The sequence below is a fragment of the Choristoneura fumiferana genome, chromosome 23 (genome assembly GCF_025370935.1).
Source record: "Choristoneura fumiferana chromosome 23, NRCan_CFum_1, whole genome shotgun sequence".
Classification (NCBI taxonomy): Eukaryota; Metazoa; Arthropoda; class Insecta; order Lepidoptera; family Tortricidae; genus Choristoneura; species Choristoneura fumiferana.
Genome location: NC_133494.1, coordinates 194,640 through 214,109, shown reverse-complemented (window position 1 = coordinate 214,109; position 19,470 = coordinate 194,640). Strand labels below are relative to the sequence as shown.

General features: G+C 50.7%; 2 protein-coding genes across 5 annotated transcripts; one reads left to right on the top strand and one right to left on the bottom strand.

The window, feature by feature from the left end:
* Positions 1-6,538: 6,538 nt before the first annotated feature.
* LOC141440840 (outer dense fiber protein 2-like) lies at positions 6,539-16,905 on the bottom strand. 4 transcript variants are annotated; one of them, XM_074105403.1, is made up of 15 exons: positions 16,698-16,905; positions 16,493-16,626; positions 16,229-16,413; positions 15,322-15,458; positions 15,076-15,111; positions 14,944-14,994; positions 14,798-14,878; positions 14,544-14,711; positions 14,355-14,468; positions 12,848-12,958; positions 11,068-11,220; positions 10,849-10,997; positions 10,609-10,770; positions 9,427-9,514; positions 6,539-7,421 (listed from the first exon to the last, which is right to left on the bottom strand). In XM_074105403.1, exons 4-15 carry the CDS (start codon positions 15,382-15,384, stop codon positions 7,245-7,247), a joined length of 1,353 nt encoding a protein of 450 aa, XP_073961504.1. In that variant the 5' UTR covers positions 15,385-15,458; positions 16,229-16,413; positions 16,493-16,626; positions 16,698-16,905; the 3' UTR covers positions 6,539-7,244. The 4 variants fall into 4 exon arrangements, with proteins under 4 accessions (XP_073961504.1, XP_073961505.1, XP_073961507.1 ...); XM_074105404.1 differs by having other exon boundaries at positions 16,229-16,397; XM_074105406.1 differs by lacking the exon at positions 16,229-16,413.
* A 247-nt stretch (positions 16,906-17,152) lies between these two features.
* Positions 17,153-18,207, top strand: LOC141441170 (beta-1,3-galactosyltransferase 4-like). Its single transcript, XM_074105849.1, is given in 2 exon segments — positions 17,153-17,927; positions 17,930-18,207. Coding segments are annotated over 2 exon segments (1,053 nt in total).
* Positions 18,208-19,470: the final 1,263 nt, after the last annotated feature.

Here is a 19,470-nt window from a genome sequence, read left to right as displayed (position 1 = left end):
AGTATTTGTGTCACAATCGATGCGTCTCGCGTCTGACACGGAGAGCGATGTGGGCCGGCGGCGGCGGCGGCGGCGGGCTCGCCACTGCCGCTGACGGCGCTGTGTTGGCATTGGCACTCGGCAGGAGGAGTCGCTGGAGGAAGCGGTGCGCGCGCACCGGGCCGCGCTGGAGGACGACGCGGCCGGCACCCCGAGGCGGCCGCCGCCGTGCTGGCGCTGCTGCCGGCAGTGCGCCGCGCCTCCGCCCCGCAGCTGGCGGCGCTGCTGGCGCACCCCGACACGGGCGACATCATGTGAGCACTGCCCGCATGCCATGCGTTACAGGACGCGGCCGGCCCCCCGAGGCGGCCACCGCCGTGCTGGCGCTGCTGCCCGCAGTGCGCCGCGCCTCCGCCCCGCAGCTGGCGGCGCTGCTGGCGCACCCGACACTGGCGACATCATGTGAGCACTGCCCGCATGCCATGCGTTACAGGACGCGGCCGGCCCCCCCGAGGCGGCCACCGCCGTGCTGGCGCTGCTGCCCGCAGTGCGCCGCGCCTCCGCCCCGCAGCTGGCGGCGCTGCTGGCGCACCCCGACACGGGCGACATCATGTGAGCACTGCCCGCATGCCATGCGTTACAGGACGCGGCCGGCCCCCCGAGGCGGCCACCGCCGTGCTGGCGCTGCTGCCGGCAGTGCGCCGCGCCTCCGCCCCGCAGCTGGCGGCGCTGCTGGCGCACCCCGACACGGGCGACATCATGTGAGCACTGCCCGCGTCCCGCAAGGGCGCATCTCGTCTTCTCCACTGTTCTTTTCGCATAGTGATGACGTGTCGCTCGACAGCCACATTCATCGTTATACACGAGTAGCGGAATCACGTCATTAGAAGCTCAAATAACCTCGTGTCTGAAATGGATGTTTTAAAAGTGAGCGACGCACTCCGAACTCATTAATATCCGTGTTGAATCTCTCAGGGAGGGTCTGGCGCGCGTGCTGGGTCTGTCGGGCGCGGCGGGCGCGCACGCGGCGGCGCGGGACGCCTTCCAGCTGGCGAGCGGCGCCCCGCCGCGGCCCGCGCCCGCCCAGCAGTACCTGGCGGCGCTGGCGCTGGCGCCGCACGCGGAGCCGGCCGTGCTGCGGGGGGCGCTGGCGCTGGCGGGGGGCGCGGGCCCGCTGGCGCCGCACGCGCTGCTGGCCGTGGCCGCGGCCGCCCGTCGCCATGGCAACGCGCTGCAGACTGACGTCAAGGACTACGTGCTCAAGAGCCTCGCCAAGTGCAAGGTCGGTGCCAGGGGGGGGGGGGGTGAAATGTGGTGTCGGGTGGTCTGTGCTTTTTTTCTTATTGTTTTATTTCTATAGATAAGTATAGTTTACCCGCAGCTTCGCACGTGTAACTATTCGATCTAGTACAATTAAATTCCGGGATTTTATAAAATTCCCCTGGAAATTCCCAAAATTTATATTGTGGTTTTCGTTGAGGTTGTGTTAAGAACGACTGTCCAAATTTTCAAGACCTCTAAACCCAGCGGTTGAAATTTCAAGATTTTATCCCTGTCCTGTTGGAATATCGGGATAAAAAGTAGCCTATGTGTTATTCCAGATGTCCAGCTATTTACGTATGTACGACACCCAAATCGGTCTAGCTATTTTAGCGTGAAGGAGTAACGACACACACACACACACACACAGACACACACGCACAAAGTTTCGCATTTATATTATTTATTTATATATTTATTTATTAGACATGCCAAGGATAAAGGCGTGAATGTGGTACGACTACGAGTGAGTACCTATTTCTATATGCAAATTAGTAATTAAAACAAATGGAATCTGTGTCGTGATCGTCCGGGTTGCCGGCAGGACGAGTCGTGTCGCGAGACGCGTCTGTTGGCGCTGGGCCAGCTGCGGCGCGGGGACGTGGGCGCGCTGCTGCTGGACGCGGCCGAGCGCGGCGGGCGCGCCGGGCTGGCCGCGCTGGCCGCGCTGGAGGCCGGCCCGCGCGCCCAGCGCCGCGCCGCGCGTCGCCGCCTGGCCGCGCTCGCGCTGGGGCTGGCCCCAGGCCCGGGCCCGGCCGCGCTCGAGCTGCGCGCCGCCGCCCTCGCGCTGCTGCTGCGGGAGGGGCCCGCCGCCGCCGCCGCCCCGCTGACGGCCGCCTGCGCCGCGCCGGCCCGCGCGAGCTGCGCCGCCTGTGCTGGCAGACGCTGCTGGCGAGCGACCCGCCGCCGCCCCGGGACCTGCTGCCCGCGCTGGACCCGCGCCCCCGCGACTGGTGCAAGCGCGCCTACGACGGTAAACGCGCGTCTGCACCCTACCGTTTACGGCTCTTCATAACTAATTAACTATGACAGAGACACGTACTTAATACATGCCGGTGCGCGCAGGCACGTCGTCGGTGGTGTCGCGGGCGCTGGGCGCGCTGCGGCTGCACTCGTCGCAGCTGGCGGAGCGCGGGGTGCTGCGGCGCGGGGTCGTCGACCTGCGCCTGGCCGGCCGCCCGCTGCTCACGGTCAGTCCGCTAGTGCCCGCACTCGTACGCCGTCATCGCTGGACGCGCGTATACAGCATGACACCCCGCTTTGAGGCCGAGAAACTGGCTCTGGACGCCGGCCCGCATCGGCGCGGTGAGCGTTATTTTTCATCACTGCGTGTGCCGCCAGGCGACCAGGCGACCAGGCGACCAGGCGACCCGGCGTCCCGGCCGCGCAACGACTCCGCTCCACCGCTGTCAAAGAAGTAGATTTGGAGGCGAAACGAGTGGCAGATGTTATTATTTTCAAGTTGGTGTCAAGAGCGTTGTTTATAGTGATAGGGCAATACTCGTAACGTAGTGTCCGTGTTGCAGGTGGAGATCTGGGCGCGCGGGCTGGAGTCGCTGGCGCCGAGCGCGCCCGCGCCGCCCCCGCCGCGCGCGAGCCCGAGGACGAGCCCGGCGCCGCGCCCGCGCCCGCGCCGGAGCCCGAGGACGCGTCCGCCGGCATCGCGCTGACCGTGGCCGGGGTGCGCCGCCCAGACCTGGTGCTGTTCGAGTCGCAGGTCGGTGCCCGGGTCGCGTCGCGGAGGATCGAGCCCCGTCGTTTATGTCGTTCACAACGAAAACACATTATTTTCATGAAAGCGTTTAATAAGTAATGTTCGGACTCCCTTGTTGTCTCATAATCTCTGAGCATGATCTCCGTGTGCTTTTTGGAAAAGATTGTACGAGTGTGTGTGTGTGTGTGTACAGACGGAGCTGCTGGGGCACGTGTGGGCGGGCACGGGCAGCACGGCGACGGGCGTGCTGCGCGCGCTGGTGCCCCGAGCTGCGGTCGCCGCGCGCGCGCTGTCCGCCGGCCTGCTGGTGCACTCCAGCGCAGAGACCGTCCTGGCGCTCAAACTGGACGCTCAGGTAACCGAGACGCTGCTTCCGCTCGACCCTCATTTAGATTATGTCAATGGCATCTAAAAATGTGTTGAGGCGTTTTTCCCTTTTAAATTGAATTGAAATGTTTAAAAATTACGTTTTGACGACTGCTCGAAAATGTGACCACAGATAACCTAAATCCAGTACCCAAAACTGCCAATATATGTACATTTAACAGCTGACTCATTTATGGCTCGCAAACACGACAACAATGTAACACATAACGAAAACAGGTCGTATCAATATATTATTCATAATATGATACGACTTTTTAGAATATAATTTCTGAATTTCATTCCTGGCGTGCTGAAACGACAATCGGGCCAATCAAAGACAAAAGTGTAATCGTTTGCTGCATGTGAAATTAAATTGACCAATGAGAATGCCTCATTCATGACTATGAGGTGTTTTTTTACTTAAACGCATAATATGCACAAAATGCTTTAATTATTTCAAGTATAAAAAACCACAGCACCGCAGGAGGTCGGCCACGACGAGGATGACGGTTTGACTGTTTAAATATGTGGTTGCGTAGGTACTGGCCACTACGAACGGGCTCGATTAAAAAAAAATTGACACAAAATAAAAACTAGAATTGGCGGGAGGGGCAAACGGGTGACACTATTTACCGGCCCGGATAATACCGAGATGGAAATAACGACCCAATTATTCGTGTAAACAAACGCCCATACTAAGTCGTGTCAAAATGGCATGAGTTTCTATAGGCGTGCACATACGAACAAATAACAAGTCATATGTAACTGCGTGTTAGTTTGATTGACCATCAGTGGTGTAGCGGTATAGCACGCGGTACGGATTACCGAGGACCTGGGTTCGATTCCCAGTGATGGTCTTATTTTTCTGTTTTTTCTGTGCATCTTTATTTCAGTTTGTATTTTCAATTTAATATTTTTCCTTCGATAACATCCAATGGAAATATACTATGAATAGAAAATTAAGTAAAAAATCCATCAACCTTTTTTTTTTACTTTATGCACTTTGGCAATGTAAACTATAGGAAATCAGTTATCCAATTACAAAATTGTTCTTGAAACATGAAAGCCCGTACAATCTACTCCTCAGATAGCATGTTGTCTCTGTAACTTCCAACAACAACATACTTTTATTGGGTGTATAAGTTTGAATTAAATTTTCTCATAATCACCTTTTCTGGCTTTTGAGGTTCAACATTTTTTTTTAAATATCTAATAAACCTACATGCATGTTTCTTACATGGTTTGATAGCTAAATGTATTTAGATTATGGGGATATCAATAACTCAATACCGACAACAAGGTACCTTTTCCCAGATAACGCCACATACTTTCTTCTTTCCTGTATCGCCCAAACAATAGGTACAAACAGTCTTTATATTTTTTACGATTCACCTTTTCCAAAAGATTGCTTTTTCCGATGCAGAAGCGATCATTATTCAAGAGTCCTGGTGCTTCACCACCCGTTCCATTTCACCATATGCATTACGAGAAGCATGAATTGCTTAGCAACTGCGCTAAAGAATTGAAATTAAACTCGTGAAATACTTGTTATTGTGTAGTACCTAATTTCGGTGGTCAACTGTGGTTTTCACTTGTCTTTATCATTAGTTACACTTCATCAAATGATGTTGTTCAAGAGCCAATGCACGAGTCACTACTAAATATATCCAAATTACCATAGGTGTCCCTAGAATATTTGAAGAGTTCCTTCGATTTCCTTAGGATCCAATCATCAGATCCTGATTTTGTGCCAATGGGACTTAATTAAAGGTATTCCTATACGAACGAAAAAAAAATATTTTTCTCAAATCTGTTCATAAATGACGGAGTTCTGAGGCAACAGCAAAAAAAAAATACAACCGAATTGATAACCTCCTCCTTTTCCTTTAAGTCGCTTAAAAAAAAACAAGCAGTCATTATCAATATATGACGCGAGATCCGTCTGAACGCCATCTGACGTTGCATCACGCGAGCCAATTTAACCAATTCCTGCTTTGTTTTTTGAATTTTAACCAATCAACTAGCACGTCTATTTGCAACCTTGAAATTGATTCGTATTTGATTCATAAGTCGTTTTGGTTTTAGGTATGGCCTCTTTTTGTGTGGTGTGGAATTTGTTCTGAGTTACGCTTCCTGACTAATTATTTATTCGTAGACGTGCACAAGAAAAATCGGGTCGGTATTTCCATGTCGGTATTATCCGGGCCGGTAAAGAGTGTCAAACGCAGTGATCAGATTCTTATTATTTGTTTCGTGATAGATATTTTTTATTTAGTCTCGGCCAAAAGTGCGATAGATGAACCCGAAGTCGTTCATCTATCGCTTACTTTCGTGCCTGTAGAACAATGTCGGTCGTGTGTCAGGCGGTGGTGTCGCTGTGGGGCCGGTCGGCGCGCGGCGGGCTGGCGCTGCGGGGCGCGGGCGCGGCGCGGCGGGCGCTGCGCGTGCGCACGGCGTGGGGCCGCCTGCTCGCGCACGCGCACGCGCACGCCGCGCCCCCGCCCGCGCTGCTCCTGGACGCCGCGCTCGACTTCTACGACGCGCCGCAGCTCTGCGTGCACGCGGCCCTGCCCGACCACGGCTACACCCACAACGTGACGCTCGAGTCGGAGCAGGGCGCGCGCGCGTGGCGCGTGCGGCGCCACCGGGTCTCGTCCGTGACCACGGCCGGCCGCACGCTGGCGCTCGGCGCTGCCAATGACGCCGCTTGCGCCGCGCTCGCGCAGCGCGACCGCGACTAGCGCCCGCGCGCGCGTCCCTCTGCACGGCCGGCCGCGCGCTGGCGCCCGCCGCACCACTCAAGATACATAGCTTCGGCCGTGCTCGTGGACGCCGACACCGATCAAATCGACACTAGGTATACCTAAGAGTTAACTTTACCGACTATTTTTGTACAATCTTTAATACTTTTATTTGTCACAAAATCAGAAAATCATATTCCTACTAGTCTCAAAAAAGGTCTCAAATCAATGTAATACTAGTGTTACCTAAACTTTACTGTAAATTATGTACCTCTAAGCTCTCTATTTTTTAGAAATAAAATTAATATATTTTTCAAACTCTTTTTATTTCACACGTCCGCGTATTTTTATAAAAAAATCTTAAAGGTGCAAGATATAAACAAAAACCCGATGTCAAGTAATTTAATGTATATACTCGTAATGGCTTCAATACAATATTTATTTGATTACCTAGTTTTCAAAATGGTTACAATTATGGTCACATCACAACGAATTTGTATCGGAATTAAAAGTTTTAATTTTTAATGAGGAATTTTCTTGACAAGTTAAATAATGTTACAAGACGGCGTCAGCGTTAGTGTCGTGACGTGAGGTCCGTTTGACCTTAGGTACAGTGCTGCGTGCGGTTAGCTCCAATACCAACCATAAACGTGACGCAGATGTCAAAATTGACAAATGGACCTCACGATAGTAGCGCCATATTATACTTCGTTTTATATTGCATTAGAAGAAGGGTAAGCAATCTTGACGAGTCTTTATTGAAAAACGTTTTTGAAAAATGAGTTACTATTACTTTTGATACCAATAGCATGTAAATGATCATGTACTTCTTTGCTAATTGTTACTATTTGCTGTGACTTATTTTTCAAAAGTGTTTTTCAATAAATATACGCGTCAAGATCGCTTACTTTCTTTGTAATGCTAAAAAAACGAAGTATACGGGAACCCTCACTAGCGCAGCGCACACGTATAGTTCCGGCGGACCCGATTTACAAACTAATCGTCATTGCTAGTTTTCATTTTTTTTATCGCGTCATCGATTGACAGGATCAACGACTCGAGTTAACATTTCCTTTTTTTTTGTGTTTTAATCGGAGTCCGCCAGGGGGAGCGGGAGGGGGGAGCTAGGTCTCGAAGTAGTTCTGGCAGAGGCACTCGGGCTGGTCGGCGAGGCCGTCGCTGCTGCCGCCGTCTCCGGCGCGGATGGCGGCGGCCTGCGCCGTGAGCGCCACGACGCGCAGGTCGGCGCGCTCCACAGCGCCACGCAGCCGCGCCAGCTGGCACTCCATGCGGCTCTTCGTCTGCAACAAACACGCCACACCGCGCCACGCGCTGTACTCCCCACTATTTTACTTCCTCATTTCCAACTCCGGCTCAGTGCGAGCGAGCTCTTCAAACTAATCCCGATTTCAAAACCTCGCCATACTCGTAAATGAGCTTTGGAAACAATGAAGCGACTCGACGTCGACCACGTGTTTACGAGTACGTATTAAATAACATGTTCGGTGTCGAGCCGTTCGACCGTCTATGTATAAATCGCCCTTGATATGAAGTTTAAAAAATAAAATCCGTTTTCACTTCTCATGCTCTAGAAGTAGGTCAATATAGCCTTACGAGGTGGGAGTAAGTCCCTAGGGAGTAAAAGTAATTAATGTTTTAAGACAAACAAGCAGTGCTTGCTTAGTTTTTGGCATAAAATAAGATTGTGTGTGCAGTGGACCATTTTTCATGACGGAAATGGTACTGTAATCAGATTAAGTTTATCGAAATGGCGACATTTTTTGTATCAATACCCATTATTTTAACTGACAACACTAGCTGTCATCTCACTGGCTGCCTCCCATGATTGGCCGAATGAACACCAATCACGGAAGGCAGAGTAGCTTGCCGTAAAATGGCGGGAATAGTGAGGACCGCGGAGCAGTTTGTGGCCGTATTCTATGCAATTGTAAATAATATATTATTTTATGAAAAAGCTGTGGTCACAATATTCTTCGTTCTTCATATGATATTTATGCACGTAGACCGTCACTAGATAAAGGTAGTTCCACGAGGGTTGAAGTCTTTGATAAATTATACCTGGTTGAAGTGAATGATCATTGATTTGATTAGGTATACACACAGCTACAAAAGGAGAATGAATGAAATAAATGAGTACTAAAATGTCAAAATCCTGCTGTCATGATACGACATATTAATTGTAGCTGTGTGTGTAATCATTCACTTCAACTCTCGTGGCACTACTTTTACCATGCGGCCATGGTTATCATGTTATCATTATGCTAGATTTTTATTATTTTTTAAACACACAAAGCGTCCCCAAAAGTAAGTGTTTTGCGATTAGGCAACTGCTCTTAAGGTACTGTTACACATGTTAGTTACTAGCACAAAAGCATGCTGCTATTGAGCAAATGCCACCTCCTAGCATCTGTGCACAGGGACGTGCTATTAAGCATGCTTTTTCAGTGGCATTGGTACAGGTAGTTACTGCAGATATGTCCTAGCATGCTTATAAGCATGTTTATTAGCATGTGTAGCAGTACCTTTGGACACTATTACGAACGAAAAACCGGCCAAGAGCATGTCGGACACGCCCAAAATAGGGTTCCGTAGCCATTTACGAAAAAATTAAGTAATATTTTTCTAAGGATTTCGTATTTTATACGGAATCTTCCAAGTTTAGGTATATTTTATACCGTAGGCTGCTATTTACTCATAAACTACTAATAATTCTCAAGCATACTTTTTTTTTCATTTTTTTTATTATTTATTGATAAGACACGTAACCGTTATAGTTTTCCTTGAGAGTTTGATATACTTACTATCATCTTGAATTTTTTCAAGTTTTTCCACCCACCGGTTTAGATTTTAGAGGGGGGGGGGACGCTCTATTTTAATGAAAATTTGCACTTTGAAGTTGAATATTTCGCAAAAAATCACTGAATCGAAAAATCGTCTCAGCAAACTCCTAATGGTTTTAAAAGACCTATCCAACGATACTCCACATTATAGGGTTGGATGAGAAAAAAGAATCACCCCCACTTAACGTCTATGGGAGGACCCTAAAAAAAATTTTTTATTTTTTATCGTACCATTTTGTCAGCATAGTTTACATATTATATGCGTGCAAAATTACAGCTTTCTAGCATTGATAGTCCCTGAGCAAAGCCGCGGACGACGGACAGACAGACAGACATGGCGAAACTATAAGGGTTCCGTTTTTGCCATTTTGGCTCCGGAACCCTAAAAACGAGGACATCGGGCCGCTAAGGGCGCGGGCCGCGGGCGCGGCGCGCGGGCACTCACCGACTCGCGGTCCCTCTCGGCGGTCTCCAGCTGCTTGTTGGTGAGCGCCAGCTGCCGCTGCATCTCCGCCACCGTCGTCTGCATGCACCTGCACACACGACACGCGACGCGTCAACACGCGACACGTCAACACACGACGCGACAACACGCGACACGCGTCAGCACCGCGCCACTCCGCTTCACGTCCACACTGTACATACGAACCGTGCAGCGAGATGCGAGAGTGCAGCGCCGATTCTGAACTTTTTTTTTACCCGACTGCCCGAAGGAGGGTTCTGTTTTTCGAGCGTATGTATGTAAGTATGTATGTATGTATGTGGGTATGTATGTCCATTTCTTTGGTCCTCGCTGCAGCCACGGCCGGATGGATTGTAACATATGAGGTATCATTGGATTCGTCATAACTGTCGGAGTGACTTAAGGTATATAATATTGCAATATGGCGTCTGCGAAAAAAAAATGGCGAAGGAATAAAAAAAGTATTTTGTATTGTAACAATAATTATGGGAATCAAATGAAAGCTAATAATTAGCCCATTCTAAATATATGGGTTATAATACTTTTAATCTACTATTTTCACAGAAATATCAAAAAAGTAGGTATAATTAAAAAATCAAAAAACCCGACTGCCTTAAAAACTAAAAGGAAAAAATAAGTCTAGTAATCTAGAATACAAATACAAATACAAATACAAATATTTTTATTAACAGAACATATTTAATACAATACAGAACATATCTATCAGACTCCAAACTAGGCTGAGCCTGTATCTTGGACGTCTGCGAGTGCGAATAACAGATTTGTATAGCTTTAGAATTAAGCGACAACATGCAGGAAAAATAATAATAATAATAATAATAAAAAATTACAAAATTGACACAAAACAACCGGCAAAAAAGTAAAACTAACGTTTATACTATGTGTGTATGTGTGCTGTGTGCGTGTGTCCCAAGAAGCGCATTTAAGGTTCAACAGTCGGGACCCATTGAAATCGTAGCCAGCTCATTTATGAAAAGCACCAGTGGAACGTATCACGAGCACGACCCACGCTAACTGGCGCGGGTGCACATCGCGTGTAGGTACAGGTACAGGTAAAGCACTTAGCGCTGGTCATATTACTTTTGAACAGGCGTCCAGTAACCACAAGGCGGCTCCTAGCTCCTAGCTAGCGTAGGTACTGACTTTTGCAGCGTGTCGGCGTGTTGGTCGGCGCGGCGCACGGCGCGGCCGGCGTCCTCCCTGGCCAGCTCCAGCTCGCCGCCCAGCGCCGCGCACTCGTGCATCTTCTCCTGCAGCCGCCGCGTGCAGGCCGCCACCGCCTCCTCCAGCCGCAGCGCGCCGGCCCTGCAACACGCGCGCCGTGGCGGTGGTGCCGGTGAGTGTAGGCCGCTGGGAGCCGCCCCCCCCACACACAACACTCACTTCTGGCGCTCCACCTCTCCCTTGAGCGTGGCGTTCAGCTCGGTGAGCTGCGTGACGCGCGCCTGCAGCACGGCCAGCAGCTTGTCGTCGTTGCGCTCCTGCGGCGCCGCCGCCGGCTGCCCGCTCGACATGTTCAGCGCCATCTGGACCTGCAGCGAACGCGCGTCAGTCCGGCCCGGTCGGCCGTCGGCGGTCGGCCGTCAGCCGTCAGCGACCCACCTTCTCGCGCGCCACCTCCAGCTCGGCGCCGAGATGCGCGGCGCTGTGGTCGGCGAGCGCGGCGGCGTGCTGCGCGGCGTCCAGACGGCGCTGCGTCGCCGACAGCAGCTGCGGCAGCGGCGCCAGCTCCGCCAGCCGCTCTTGGAACTTCACCTGTGGCATCGCACCGCGCCTTGTACGCGTGTACTTTCAAATTGAACGGCTGATCTGATGCCGAGTTTAGACTTGCAAGTTGCATGACATTGCGAGGTCGTAAAGCCAACGAGTTTGTAGTGGTCGATCGAGCGCCACGATGTAATGCGACTAGCACGATTTTTCTTGCAAGTCTAAACTCGGCTTCAGCGTACGACATGAGTGCCCACTCAAGTTTAGCGTGCCGCGTGCCGCATTCATAATTCATACCCTCGATTGAAATAAAGCCACATCTGTAAAATTACAACTTTTCACAAGTGAGGCTTAAAGATTCGTTGAACGAAATCAATCCATATTTATCTTTAATGTGTAGAGTTAGCTCTTACACTATTAATATTAGCATTCTTAATTTGCAAGATACGGAAGATTTTGTTATTAACTCATATTATTTGACCGCGAGTGTAGCCTTGGTTATGCAATATTTACACTTATTTAGTCCAATAAAGCCACATCTATACATAATACCTTAAACTACATACACCTAAGCCGCTAATCCCATTCATTATTGGGCAAATGGCCTATTATTATTTTGCTTCGTTTGACACGCATGCAACACATGTTTTTCATCTGCAGACGCTACTGACTTGACGACAACGTGTGCGTTGCGCGGCGCACGGCACCGGGCACATCCAAAGACTCATCGCTGTGTCATGCAATATGGACGCATGAGCATTTTTTCACATTCACTGATCACGTGCGTCGTTATTAGCTTGATTTATCTAAGAAACTAATAATAATAATAATAATAATCCCAGCCTATATACGTCCCACTGCTGGGCACAGGCCTCCTCTCAGAATGTTACTATTTATGACCTGCGCGATAATAGTTATTTGTGTCACAAGTTAGCAAAATGGTGTATTTACGGCGAGGGCGTGCATTGAATCCAGAATGTAGCAGTAATGTGTACAATAAAATCCTGAGCATAGCGAGGGATTCTAAAGTAGAATTCTTAGCGTTGTGAGGGATTCAAGAGTTAACGCCCAAGATGAAAATAATTTTGCTCCCAAGTGGCTCATACAACTTTTCACACCGACCATTAAGAAACTTGAAAAAAAAACTAAATATTATTAAAGAACAACCAGCATAGACAATAGCGAGGCTTTACAATTATCAACTTCAAAAATCGGCATTTGCATTAAAACACTTAGAAAAGCCTTGAACAGTAAAGTTGCACTTTTCTGCCTCTCGTCAGGGAGGAAATGTTACTTTTCTGAAAGTGGTGTGAAAAATATATTTTTGGCCTAAAGTCATTTGACCAGAAGCGATTCGACCAACGGTGCAAATTCTACACTTACAGACGTATAGGAGAGGTCTGAGTGCACGCGGTGGCTGGTCTACTTTAACTACGTGTCTACGTGTAGGTACTCGTACCACGAATGCCGCACGCTAATCTCGTGGACCCGAAGCGAGGACGAGGAGGGTAGGAATCGGTTTTGATACCTAAGCTTGCGATCACAGAATTTACAATAGGTAGGTACTGGGAGAATGTGTGTGCTCGGCTCGAACTACAAAGCGATCTATGCGAGCGAACATACGTTACAGTACACGCGTATGCATGTTGTGTTTGTGTGCGTGTGTGCGGCGCACCTTGACGCGATGCACCTCGAGGTTGATCTGGTCGGCGATGCGCGTGTTGTCTGTGTCGAGCGCGGCCAGCTGCTTCTTCTGCTCCTCGGCCGCCGCCGCCGCCGCCCCGTGCTGCAACACGCGCCCGCTCGCTGCTCACTGCTCACTGCTCACTGCTCACTGCTCACTGCCTCCTGCCTGCTACCTGCTGCTCGCTTGTGTCATTAATCAGAACTCCAATCCTCGAGCTTACATATTTTAATGCTCAGACTGATAATCACAACATAAAACTCATATTGCTCAACGAGTAGTGAGCTTAGCGATTTTCCGAAAACTCGTGTTTGAAATGAGTGGTCGATTTTCGTTGTGATGGGTGGGAGCTGCCTCGCGTAGCGAGTCTTGCTTCGTATATTAGATACTTACAACTACGTAGAGACCTGGCAGCACGTTCTAACTTGAACTCTAGTTAAATGAGCAGGTTTGAATAAATTCGGTTCAATCAGAGACCCGAGATGTGGATTGCCATCATTTTTTTGGCGTTATTGGCACCGAAAATTATTATGAGTGTCGTCGGGTCCTACAGCTATGCCAACGCTGAACTCAAATCTGACATTATTGTTATCCAAGATGGCGAATGCTATTTTCGTGCGTAAATCGTCATGGGATAAAAGTGGATATTTTTCCACTTCAGCGACTAAAGTAATATATTTGGCTCTTTCTGCCACCATTTTGGTGACGAAATCAGACGCTGTAAGCGTTCGGCGTGCAGCTTGCAGGCATTTATATTTATGAGGCATTTACTGGCTGGCGGCATCGCGACGCGGTAATACGCCGCGCATACACCGCGCCGCGCACGCGCAGCACGCGCCAGCATTCCAATATCGTCGTATCCTAAGAACAGTTGCGTAATTGCAAAAAAACTTCAGAAGACGCTTTTTGTGTTTCAAAAAAATCTAGCACCGTGTAAAAGTGATCGTTCCGCGAATGGGCAGTCGGCTGTGCAACTGAAAGCCGTTCCTTTTGCCTTGCTATCGCACTAATTTATGAGAAGAATAAAATTTAAGGACATAAGTGCATTTATGACCTTAACTTTTTCATAGAATATGATCTTACAATTTCGTAGAATACGGCCATAACTGCTCAGCGGGCTTTTTTGTACGTACCTAATACTGTTTAAAGACACAGTAAAACGATATAATTATCACTATTTTAATATACCTACTGAGCGGCAAAAATCTGGCCCTCAAATGTATGCAGTACTTATAGGTAATTTTGTATGTAGAGTGGGATACATTTTGTGCCGCTGAGTATAATAAGTTGAAAATGAAAGTATAATAATAAATAATAAGTCACAATGTTCATTCTGTAGGCAACTGTTACTGTTAGGATACGACGATAGTGCGCTCGGTAACAAAAATACTGGGCGTTGTTTACCTACTGCACCGATACCGCACCGCGGCACCGCCAAGCGAGCGTGGCAGCGCCGTGGCCGCGAGGCGGCGGCGGCGGCGGCGAGGCGTCAGGTTACCTTGGCGCGGTAGTCCTGCAGCTGCACGGCCTGGTCGGCCAGCAGCGCGCGCAGCTCGTCCACCTCGTCGCGCGCCTCGCGGTAGCACTGCTTCAGCGCGCGCACCGCCGGGCCCTGCGCATGACGGTCGGACGTGTCACAGACGGTCACACACTGCGCCCCCCCTCCCCCCCCCCCCCCCGCACACACCTTGTTCACGGTCTGCTCCTTGTTCCGCAGCAGCGCATGCGCGTGGTCGCCGAGCGCGTCGAAGCGCTGCTCCAGCTCGCGCAGCCGCGCCTGCGTGTCCCGCGCCGCCGCGCGCTCGCGGTCCGCCTCCTCCTTGCACTGCGCAGCCTCCGCCCGCAGCATCGCGCACTGCGGACACCAACAACAACGCTGTAGGTACTCGGGAGCGGCGCCGCGCGTGCGCACCTCGCGAGCGCGAGCCGCCCGGCCCGCACCTCCGTGATCTTGCGTTTGAAGCTGTCCTGCGTCTGGTCCAGCCGCACCGCCAGCCGCGCCGCCTCCAGCTCCGCCTCCGTCTGCGACACGACACAACGTGAGCGTCACCGCCGGCGCGCCGCCGCCCCCGGCCCCCGCTGCTCACCGGCGGCGCGTCGGCGTTGCACGCCGCGGCGCACGGCGGACACACGCCGCACTGCAACAACGACATGCGTCAGTCCCGCCTCGTCCCGCACCGCTCAACCCAGACCATCCCCCCCCTTCCGGGTGTACTCACCGGCTGCTTCACCGGCGGCTTCGGCATCGCGCCCTTCTGCAACACGAGCGAAAATATGAGCATGATACAATTTTCATAATCAGAATTCAAAAATACCTACCAAATTGCTTGATCTGATCAACTTATGAATTATGAGAAGCTACCTGAAACAACAGCCTACTCGTCCTGATTACAGGGATAACTTATTGGGAATTAAAAACGGCCAGCTATCCCGACGTCGGGCGGGGCGGCGGGGCGGCGGCTCACCGGCGGCGCGCGGCAGGCGTGGTCGCGGCAGCGGCCGGGCGGCAGCGGCAGCGGCGCCGCCATGTCTGCGTCGGGTCTGCCGCGCTACGCGTCGCTGTCGCCGCTGCTCTCGGCCTTTCACTAAGAACCTTCTGAAACTACATAACGTTTCGTGCGGATCAAGATCGTCTTCAAAACCATAAAATAAATAATATGTTTCATTGTTTACAAATTATCTATTTATGTAGTCTTATGTATAGTAATAAAACTGTGTAGTATATCTTTGTAGCGGTCCGAGGGTCACCAACGGTGCTGGCTGAAAATCAGCGCTGGGGTGTTTATTATTAACGCTTCAGCATTATGCTGAGCCAGTGTCCTATTCACAACCGCAATGACACATACTTTCCTACGTGTTGTCTATTTGTACTTAATACTATTGTTGTGTCTTGTGTTGTGAATAAATGTATTTTCTTTCTTTTTCTTTCTTTCTTTCCTTCAAAATGTTATTACATTTAATGAATGTGAGCACTCGTGCGTCGGTCAGTTTGTCCTCTGTCGGGTGACACTCTTTCCCGGCCCGGATAATAGGTACCCTGTTTTTTGTGTACACGCGCTTAGAACCTGACCTAAACTTCTATGGGCGTGTAGGTATACGAAAAACAAAGTCGGTTGTTTCCATATCGGTATTATCCGGGCCGGGAAAAAGTGTCACCCTCGTCTGTCATGGTAATACCATTTTTATGGGTAACGGTGTCAGGTCAATTATTCTGTCAAATACTACCTTTCGACATTAATATTTTAATTATAATGTCATGTCTTGGAATGAAACGATGAAATTTCTAAGGCCGAAACGATAAGATCTTGTGTTTAAAATGTTTTTCATAGAAGTGCGAGGCCTCATAACAATAAAAGTAAATAAAATACGTACACTTATTTTTGCCAATGACAGGTAGGTAGTATATCGTTAGGTAGGAAGCAATCAATGTGCGTGTCCAACTTGCAGTTGTGCGACTTTTTTAATAATCCAATTGGTTTTACCGCAGTAAAGTGAACGTGTCCGCTCTGCACGCACCCGGCCAGCCGGCGGGCTCGCTCTTCTGCTTTAAGCGAGCGCTAAAGTTGTATACTTTTAAATTATACACCTACTCTACACAGTGACCTGTAATTTTCCTGAATCAGAACACTCACTTACCTAATCAACCAGATATAACCCACCGCTCAGTTCACCACGGATTTTATTGATGACAATAATTAGTCATTGGCTTTTCAATCTTGGAAATTATTACTTGTTTCTTTCAGATGTTGACAAGAGATTTGGATTTTCATCTGTAATTTATGAAACTTTGTTATGTTTGCTTGCAATGAGCGTGTCTGGTCGCGAGCATGCCGGCACCTACAGTACAATGTGTTACGCGCTGCGCTGCTCCCCCGCGTCGCGTGCGTGCCGGCTCTGCAGCTCTGGGTGGTGCCGGTGCTGGTGTCTGGAGTCCTGACAGCTGCTGACAGTTGACACTTCACAGTCGCACTCGCACGTCACGCGTCACTCGCCGCGGCCGCGGCCGCGCCTGTCAGAGAGACGTTCCTTTTTTGAAACATGTGATTGATCGATTGCGTCGCGGAGGCTTTGCAGAGGTCTCGCTGGACTCGCACTTGCGCAGGATACTAATACTCTTTGGATGGAACATTTGACTTTGGCATAAACTATATATTCACACTAAAAAGGCACAGAGCGGTTGTCTATGATCTTGACACATTGACAGCAAAATCGACAGACCCCACCCCACGGACCGCAGAGAAATTACCGTTGACTGCCGTTGACAGATCCAAACCGTGGAGCGCAGTCACCGACGTGATGATATATTTCAAAAACAAGCGTCTGCAAGAGTTCGTAGAGTGGTCGCGCAGCGCTCACTGCGACCGCGCGCTCGTCCTGGGAGCCATGTCGGCGCTGCTGCTGATGATGGCGTCCGCGCCGCCGCGCCCCGTCGCCGCCGCCGCGCCCGGCCCCCCGCAGCCCGCGGAGCCCCCGCGGCCGCCGGCGCCGCGCGAGGAGCCGCTGCTGACGCGCGCGCTGTACGCGCCGGGCTTCACGCGCGCGCACGCGGAGCTGTGTCCGGCGCGCGGCGCGCGGCTGCGGCTGCTGATCCTGGTGGCGTCGGCGCCGGCGCACGCGGCGGCGCGCGAGGCCGTGCGGCTCACGTGGGGGCACGCGGCGCAGCGGCGGGACGTGGCGCTCGGCTTCGTGCTGGGCGCGCCGCCGGCCGGGCTGCGCGCCGCGCTCGACGCGGAGGACGCGCTGTACGGCGACCTGATCGAGGGCCGCTCCGCCGACTCGTACTCCAACCTGACGCTCAAGTCGGTGTCCATGCTGGAGTGGAAGGCGTCGTACTGCGCGCGCGCGCCCTTCCTGCTGAAGGCCGACGACGACGTGTTCGTGAACGTGGCGCGGCTGCTGCGTTTCGCGGCGGCGCCGGGCGTGCGGCGGCGGCGCGGCGCCGTCTGGGGCGCGCTCGTGTCGCGCGTGCGGCCGGCGCGCGCGCCGCAGGACAAGAACTACGCGCCGCCGGCGCAGTTCCCGGGCGCCGTGTTCCCGGACTTCGTGCGCGGGCCGGCGTACCTGGTGGGGGCGTGGCGGCGGCGCGGCTGGCGCGGGCGGCGGGCGCGGCGCGCTTCCTGCGGCTGGAGGACGTGTTCGTGACGGGCGTGGTGGCGGCGGCGCGCGGCGTGCGGCGCGTGGGCGCGCGCGGCTTCCTGCGCCTGCGCGCGCCGCGCGACGCGTGCGAGGCGCGCCGCTGGGTGGCCGTGCACCTGGAGCGCCCGAGCGACCAGCTGGCGATGTGGGCGCGCTCGCTGGACGACCTCGTGCGGTGCCGCGTGCCGCCGCCGCCGCCGCCGCCGCCCGTCTGACCGCCGCGCCGCGCTCTCCCGCGAGCTGCGATCGGAACGACCACCGACTTTGAAAATTAGTTCAAAATACAAAATAAAAAAAACGTTAATACTAATAATAATAATGTTAAATATATATTAAGTGAATTAGTGCTGCATCTGTGTTGTGAACGAGAACCCACTGAAGAGGTTTTGAATAATGATTATAATTATAGGTATTGGTACTCGTTATATAAAATAAAATGTTCTGTAACACTATGTTTTTTTCTTAACATTGCTATGTATGTTTATATATTCCTTAAAATAGGCTTTAAAATAAACCATTGCAGGCCTAGGCCTGCAAGACGACGGTAATTTTGTTTCAATACAAAATGTCAGATATCCACGTTAATTACCATTACCTACCCGAGACTTGAAATTAAGAATTTGGATTTCTTTGGTTCATTCATTAGTAGTTACGGAATTAATTCACAGAACTATGAATATTCTATATATATGTACTTACAGTCTGTTCAATATATGAATGGACAGAAGGAAAATAGGTTATTTTATAATGCACGCTTTAGGAAGTCATTTAATAAATTGCATTTTTTTGTATACGGTCTAAACTTACTTATAATTAAAATATCGATGACGTAAAAACGTGATGACGTGAATATTAGTTTCAATTATTCATTAACTAACTGTCGTCCGCGACTCCGCTCACGTAGAATCCGTGTATTGCTATCCCGCGGGAACTGCAATTTTCCGGACAAAAACTAGGATTCTATTTCCTTCCCCGCGACTTGTACTATCTGTATATAGAATTTCAAATAAATCGGATCAGCGGTTAAGACGTGAAGTGGTAGGTAACAAATGCAATCTTTCGCAATTATAATGAATATTAGTGAGATTAACTTTGCTATTTTTCATATAATAATTTAAATACAATAAAAAACCATTACGTATTAATGTACTTAAAAAGTAAACAAAATCATGACTTCACGTTGTGGACAAAATTTGTAAGCTGGGGCTAGAGGTCGCCCTCCGTAAGCCTTAGGCCATTTGCTTTCATGGGCCCCGGAGGGCACCTCCAGCAAATGCTAGCATAGTTGTGGGCGGAGTCACCATCGGCGTTGGTAGGAGTATGAAGTACCTAGGACGTCCTCGACAACCGGTGAGACTTCGATAGTTATTTGTGTCACAAGGGAGCAAAATGGTGTATTTACGGCGAGGGCGTAAATTGAATCCAGAATGTAGCGAAGGATTCTACAATAGAATCCTGAGCGTAGCGAGGGATTCTTA

Bases quoted from the DNA above. Each gene is read 5' to 3' on its own strand.
- LOC141440840 (XM_074105403.1), bottom strand. From the start codon at position 15,384: ATGGCGGCGCCGCTGCCGCTGCCGCCCGGCCGCTGCCGCGACCACGCC. The intron at 14,469-14,543 runs GTGTGTGCGGGG...CGTCATGCGCAG, and splicing joins AGGAGCAGACCGTGAACAAG to GGCCCGGCGGTGCGCGCGCT. The intron at 9,515-10,608 runs GTCAGTACCTAC...TCGTGTGTGCAG, and splicing joins CACGCCGACACGCTGCAAAA to GTGCATGCAGACGACGGTGG.